This window comes from Centruroides sculpturatus, unplaced genomic scaffold (assembly GCF_000671375.1).
Source record: "Centruroides sculpturatus isolate CEXI.00-Female unplaced genomic scaffold, Cexi_2.0 scaffold423, whole genome shotgun sequence".
Lineage (NCBI taxonomy): Eukaryota > Metazoa > Arthropoda > Arachnida > Scorpiones > Buthidae > Centruroides > Centruroides sculpturatus.
Window position 1 is genome coordinate 464,629 of NW_019384765.1, and position 7,645 is coordinate 472,273.

Genomic DNA, 7,645 nt, shown 5'->3' on the forward strand with positions numbered 1-7,645 from the left:
CCTATCATCAATGAAGTTCATTCAGTTACAAAAACCTGCAGAAATATAGACAAATAAAGTTAAATTGTAAAATGATGTAAAATGTTCCCATTTATTTTTCCATATATTTTTTTGACAAATGACATATAATCGAGAACGATGTAACTCGAGGTATACCTGTATTTATTGTGAGTTGATTTTGAAAGTGAGGCATGTCCACTCTAAAATATAAAGATATGATGGATTTATTACTCCTATGTAGAGTACTAGCCATTTATCATGAATACTTTAAAAACTCTGCACCATCTAAACTAAGAAATATAATTATATGCATACACCTTATTACTGAATATTTTTTTCTTATTTTATCCACTTTTTCCTATAAAATTAAATTTATTTTTTGTTTTATAGTAGCTTTTTGAAAGAAGTATGAAATTTTGAAATAAAATAAATAAGTAAATAAATAAAATATTCAATTTTTTGTTATTATAACTATATTCCATTCAAAGAAAATCAACACTTTCAACAAATCATTGCTTTTGAAAGTGAGGCAAGTCCATTGGTGCATATCAAAACTATGACTTTTTTCATCTAACACAGATAACCATTATTGCATATTAAATTTACAAGAAATAAGACCAAAAAAACATAAGTCTATTACTGCTTACGAATACAGTAGAGCGTTGATTATCTGAAAGTCAATCATCCGAAAGAATTCCAGTCGGTAAATTTAAATTTTCGCCAGTGCTGTGGCGCTGCAATCTTTGGCTATGTCTTGGGCTACTCAAATATTTTACGTTTTTGATACTAAATTAACTTCTGAAGTATAATTTTTTATTGTTTTTATATTTTTCAACATATTTATTTTGTTCGTACAAAATAAAATAATAATTTTTAATGATACAATAGTCATATATATATAACTAACACCTTATTCTTGCCGAGAAATATAATTTATTTCAAACATAATTTGAAAGTTATAGTTTGAAATAAATTATATTTCTCGGCAAGAATAAGGTGTTAGTTATATGTATAGTGATTTGCTGAGTACTTTATGATATTAGATACAATAGTCTTCGTTAGGCTTAACATCTACGAAAATTCAACGCAAAGCGACATGCAATGGAGAAAAATGTCAAGATGGGATAAATTAATATATTTTTTTGTACATAATCGGTTATCCGAAACATCAATCTTCCGAACAACCCCAGTCCCCAATTGACTTGGATAATCGACGCTCTACTGTATTTTCAAACTCATTCAAATGCAACCATTAAATATCTAGCAATAACATAAAATGGACTTGCCCTACTTTCAAAATCAACAGCTCATATATTTTCTAATATTTGTAATATTAAAATGCATATGCTATCTCTAAAAATTTGTCTAAATGTTAAGAAAGTCTCTCCATTTTTTTAAAATACTTATTTTATAGGCAGCAACACCAAATGGCTGTTTGGGCTCCCCAAAACAAACATACTCCCATAAAACCATAATAAAAACAATTTAGAAAATAAAACATAATTACATAAACAAATACAACACACAACATTTAGTAAAATAAACAAGTTTCATGAAAAAATATCTAATTTACATAGTTATTAAAATTTTAAAAATTCAATATACCAAAAATTTTCAAATTGCTGTGCATTAAGAGATTACTTTATTTATTTTTTTTAAATATTATTGCTAAAAATTAAATTCAGTCAAGAAAAATTGCAGAGAATAGAAAACAGTTCTATCTTTTTAGCAGTTTTCGAACATAGCTGTCTAAAAGATAGAACTGTTTTTCTATTCTCTGCAATTTTTCCTGACGATGGCCTCTGAAAGACAGCAAAAACATTTGAACATTAAAATTTTTTTTGTTGTTCATTTGCTGGAATTAGTATTTAGGTGCAAAGTGGTTGTTTTAGTACATATTTCCAGTTTGTGTGCCAGATTTTTATGTCTGATTCAGTCTTAGGTGATTACAGTTACTCATACAGGTTTCCTTTCATTACTTATCCTTTTGAGAGCTACAAGTTTCGTACTTTTGATTCCAAATAGCTCAATATCTTTGAATCATGATTCATTTTATATGTCATCAAATTATTTTAAAAGTATTTTCTGCCAGAAGCTTCCAAGAGCTACATCACAGGTAGTGACTACATCAAAATCAGTCATTGATTGGCTAAAAATTCCTTTGAGAGATGCTATGAACTCTCTAAATGCAATTGTGGATAACTTTTTCTTTCAAAGATTCTCTCATCTTCCAGAAACGTGCAGACAACAGTCTTTTCACCATCTTATATCTCTTAATTTTTCTTTGTGAAAAAAAGCTAAAACAAAGCTGAAAACATTTATTTGTTTAAAAACTAGCTTTTAAAGACAGTAGCCTATAAATTTTTTTCTATCTTTTAAGACCAACTGGTCTAAAATTTGATATTTCTTATATTATAAATTACCTTTAGTTTCATTCATTTAAAAGCAATTTAATGCAAATATATTAACTACTAAATATTCATAAATTATTTATTAGTAGTAGTATTAAATTTTTTTACAATAAATTTTAATCTGATATCCTCAATAAAAAACAACACAACATTTTATCAATAATAATGTTTAAAACAGTTCTAAATTTTATAGTCTTTTGTTACGATGATTTTCCTTATAATATTTCGGTAAAGTTAAATCACTCTCATACAAATCATATAAAGAATATTTTGTTTTCATTTTTACTATAATGATTTACTTCTTCATCTACTAAACTAACTTTCTATAAATTTATTACCAAATAAAACAACAGTGCAATATGTCAGTATGATACAATATAATCTACCACAACTTTTAAATATATTTATGAAAATTTTTTTAAATATTTCAAACTTTGTTAAAATAAATACAAAACTTTAATTTTTCATATTACTTATAATAATATAATACTAAAATGATTTTTACATGTAATAAGAATCATTGATTATATATATAATCAATGATTCTTATTGTTTTTAAGTTAAATAAGTTTTTGCAATATATATGTTACTGTGAAAGACCAAAATTAGAGAATGTCGATATTCTCCGGTGAATGCCAACACATACAAAATACGTTGGTGAAAGACTGAATATTTGGTTATATTATTATTCATTCAAATAATCACCAGTGTATGTCGACAAGCACAGATAAGCTTTGGTGGACGTCGAAACGACACCCGAGAAGCCGATGTCAACAGAGAGGGGACAGTCTGTCACCAAGTTCTTCGCCGTTTCCTTATGTTCAAATTGATGATACCGTACAAATACAAGTCCCTGATGTCGACCATGGCTGTACAGATGCCCAAAATGTGTTGGCAGTTGTTGTCGGAATAGAAGACGCCGACTTTTATAAATTAACAAACAAAAATGGTATCCTCAAGCAGCTTTATACCCGTTGAGAGTTGGTAATTTGTAAAGAAAAGTTACTTTTTATAGATGAGAGATCTTCTCAAGAAATATCACTGAGAGAAGCAGCTGCAGCTAATTCGAAAAGTGGAGGGCAAGGCTATACATGCTGTCATTGCAAAAAGAAGTGTTCCACGAATAAATGCAGTTGTAAAACCAAGGGACTTTTGTGCAATTCAAAGTGCCATAACAGTTTAAGTTGTTGCAATAAATAAGATTGTATAAGGTTAATCACATAATTTATGTGTAAGTTTATTATTGTATTATTTTCTTTAATGATTTAGAATGTACTGTTCATATTAGATTCAACAGTTTATTTACATGTGCTGTTACTTAAGCTTTCCCCTATTTTGACATATTAAAAAGTTGCATTTTTGTCTTAACGTAATAAAAATACTTTTATTCAACATTCACCATCAGTGCATGCTGAATATCAACATTTGCCGGTGTAAGTGAGAAATAATGATATTTAGCAAATATTTTGTACATACACTAAACGACTGTGTGAAAGCTGACATTCACCAGATATCGGTCATTCACAGTAATATGTATATTGCAAAAACTAAATTTAATATACAGACAATAGTTTTTTTAAAAATCTTACTTTATTTTTCCCTTTTTGACCAATAAATGAATAGCCTTCTGCAAGTAACGCTGAAAATCTTGATATTTTCCATATGCAATAAAATTTAAAATTTTCCATGCAACTTCATGTTGAAGTACATTATTAGAAGTTAACGTCAAATTTTGAAATAAAATACAATCTATCATATCTAAACATTTCTCCTGAATAGATGCTTCAGCATCAAATAGCTGGCATAAAACACCTTTCATCCAAAATTGTTGGGTAACATCAGAATCTTTATATGTTTCAAATATAATAGTTAAAGAATGAAGAGCTTGTTTACGAACAAGAACTGCAGGATCACGACAATGTTCCTGTATTACCTGCAAAAAGTAAATCAAGTCATGTAAAATATGCATTAAAAAGTTCAAATTTTAATTCAATCATTGTTTTTAAGTACTGGTACAACAATTTTAAAATGAATGTAATAGAAAATCATATTCATATTAATTTTGTTTCTTGTGTGAAAAATAACTCAAAATATTATTTATAAATTTTCATAAGAAAATAAATTTAGTGAAAAAACAAGTAAAACGGCAAAACTGTATTTGGGACAAGGCTGTCTTGGAGATGGAATCACTTTGATGCTCAAGGCAGGTCTCGTTCACATTCTCCTATCTTCTTTGATATTGCTGCTTTTGGGCGCGATCGTTCAAACTTCGCCAGCCACGACCACGAGATCGTCCATGATGCATCGTCAATGAAATTAACCTATCTAATTTCAAAATTTCTCTCCATTGTGTGTCGGCCCAGGTTGAATTTTTGTCGATGCATAACGAAAAGTTCCCATTTTTGAAAAAAATAATCGTGGCTATTGTATCATCCGAAATTATTTTTTTATTTTGCACAAACAATATACAATTTAACCCAATTATAATGTTATCAAATGTAACAACAACCCTAATATAACATCAAATTTTTATCGGTCCTATGATTTTACTATACTAAATAAGGTTAAAAAAAACCCACATAAAACCCACTTGTAATGACATATTTGAAGCACTCCCAAATTTACAAAATTTGATTACAAATTTTATTTAACATAGAAGAAACTACATGTTCAGTCCTAAGATCAGAGTTCACTTCTTAGAATGACTGTGGGTGGTACTCTCCCCTACATGACTTCGGTGGTTAATACATGACCACCCTTTCTCTCCATCCCCTTGGCTTTTCACAACCAAAATTTAATAGCATCAATGACTTATTATATACAAGATACCATGCAAAATTTTGTTTCTTTATCTTCACTATGTCCTGAGAAATTAAGCGAAACACACAATGGCACACACACCCATGGAAGTTTTTGCCATTTTTGGGTTCACACATCTAAAACATGGGCATTTGCAAAAAGCTCAAAGGGAAAATCTGAAATGATTCCCATACTTTCCCTTGTTATGAATGCATAACATCTGGAAAAGTAAAAACTAAGGATTTCATCTAAAAATCTTTTGCTGTGTTTATTCATAGAAAAACTGCAAATTTATCCAAATATCATAAATGAAATCAATACATATTTCTATGTAGGCTTATTATACAACTTGCACACAAATTCAATTTTTAATTATTATTGTCATTATTATTATTATAATATATTCTTTCTTACCTGCAAATATTTTTCATTAACAGATGATTTATCCAAACACAGAAATTTTTCCATCACCTGAATAGCAGTTTTTCTTACATTAACTTTTGTGTCTTTTACTCTTTTCAATAGCATTTCCATTACAGATTTGACATCATATTCTTGCTGCATAAAAGCGTCATCTTGTTCATCCATAAGATCCTCTTTACCTGCATTATAATTTTGATCATTCTGTATTAAATTTTTTGAATTTAATATATGCACAATTTTTTGAGCCTGAGATGCTACTATTGTTAATGCTTTTGCTCTCACAGATGGTGCCTTATCATTACATTTACTAAGAATAGAATATATAATATTTTTATGAGATAGGACAGATTTCAAAGATTGTAAACTCTCATCAGTTATTTCTTTTTCCTGTTCTGAAAGTAAATGTGAAAATATTTCCAAAGCACATACTCTATAGTTAACTTTTGCATGTCTGACTAATTTAAAAAACCATTCTACCATTTGAGCATAGGGTTCCAATGGAAAACAATTAAGAACAACAGTAATTGCCTGAGAAACTTTAGCCCTGAATTCAGCTTTATCTATTGTTTGAACAGAGAGTTGTTGTAAAAGAATACGAGCACCTTTAATAGCATTTTCTTTAAAATGTTTAATTATGTAACAAATAAATGATGTAGAATGATCTTTCACTATTTGTATGTTATGAGGAATTGTTTGAAAACCTCCAGCATCTGACATTAAAATATTTGGCATTATATATTTAAAAATACTGATAATATTTTGCATATCATCCCCATGCAATTGATTACATAACGTTAGCAAAACTTTATAAGCATAAAATGTTACTGCATGATAATCATTTTTCTTTTTATGGTACATATCTTCAAATCTCTGATCAAATAAAATCACAGAATTTTCTGTATCTAATCTAACAAATTCCACCATAATTTGAATTATTTGTTCTACAGAATTTTTATCGTCTTTAAGCGAAAAATTTTCCATTAAATATAAAAAATCTTTCATGACAGAAGTAAGAACGTTAACAAAATAATCAACATCTTCGACATCAAAACCATTTTCTAACTTATCACTTTGCCTATCCGAACTTCCATCGTCGGATTCTTCGGGAATAAAAACTTCATTGGCTAAATTATTTGTTTTCTCTCTTCTGCGTCCTTTAGACTGTGAATCTGAATTATCTTGTTTTGATTTTTTCGAAGGATTAGTTTTTCCTTTAGGAACACCTCTTTTTCTACAAAATATTTTTGCTCTTGGTAAGCGCAAAGCTGTTAATGCCAAAGAAAATAGATTTGGATGATAAATTCTAAATGCTTTACTACCAGGTATCGCTAAGAGAGCAAAATATAGTCCAGAAGAATTTAAACTGGTGATTTTATCCGAAATATTAAAACCATGCGAGGACGATCTCTGCGTTAACATACAAATAAGAGCAAGCAGTTTTTTCCACTGTATATTATTATCTAAAAGGGTAGACCACAGAGTTACATTTAAATCACTGCTTTCATTCTGATCCGAACATTCAGAACGCTTAATCCACGAATGGCATAAGTTAACGGCTTCTTTTAACAAGTTATCCAGTTGGTCGTGGTCGATTGTTGATGCTAGTTCAATAGTACTGTTTAAAAATCCATTGTCCCACTGATCTTTAACCCAATCGTCTTCTAATAATTCGTAAGGAAACTGAGTATAAACGTCAACCGTTTCTTCTATTATACTTCCTGTATTCGCCATTTTAAATTGAGAAAAAGTGCGCGCCACAAACGTGTTGCCAGATAATTTTTTTAAATCAATTTAAAAAATGATATAATTAAAAATATTTAAATTTAATTTCGAACTACAAATTATTATTAATAATTCTGCTAGAAATATCGTAAATTATTTAATTTTAATTATTAAAATAAAAAGTTCGTAGAAACAATTTCTGAATAAAAAAAAAATACTGTATATTTTCGCAATTAAGAAATTTTATTTAATTCTTTCCGCTATGTGGACCTTGTATCTAAGCCTCTCAT

The 7,645-nt window shown here is 28.7% G+C and overlaps 1 protein-coding gene across 1 annotated transcript in view; it reads right to left on the reverse strand.

Moving 5' to 3' along the window:
- LOC111628900 (condensin-2 complex subunit D3-like) overlaps positions 1-7,403 on the reverse strand; it is a 34,227-nt gene extending 26,824 nt beyond the window's left edge. Inside the window, exons 1-2 of the mRNA XM_023372757.1 lie at positions 5,625-7,403; positions 4,001-4,344 (exon numbers count right to left, since the gene is read on the reverse strand). Of these exons, the coding sequence (XP_023228525.1) occupies positions 4,001-4,344; positions 5,625-7,364 (2,084 nt within the window). The 5' untranslated portion in view covers positions 7,365-7,403. The remainder of the gene's footprint in view (positions 1-4,000; positions 4,345-5,624) is intronic.
- Positions 7,404-7,645: the final 242 nt, after the last annotated feature.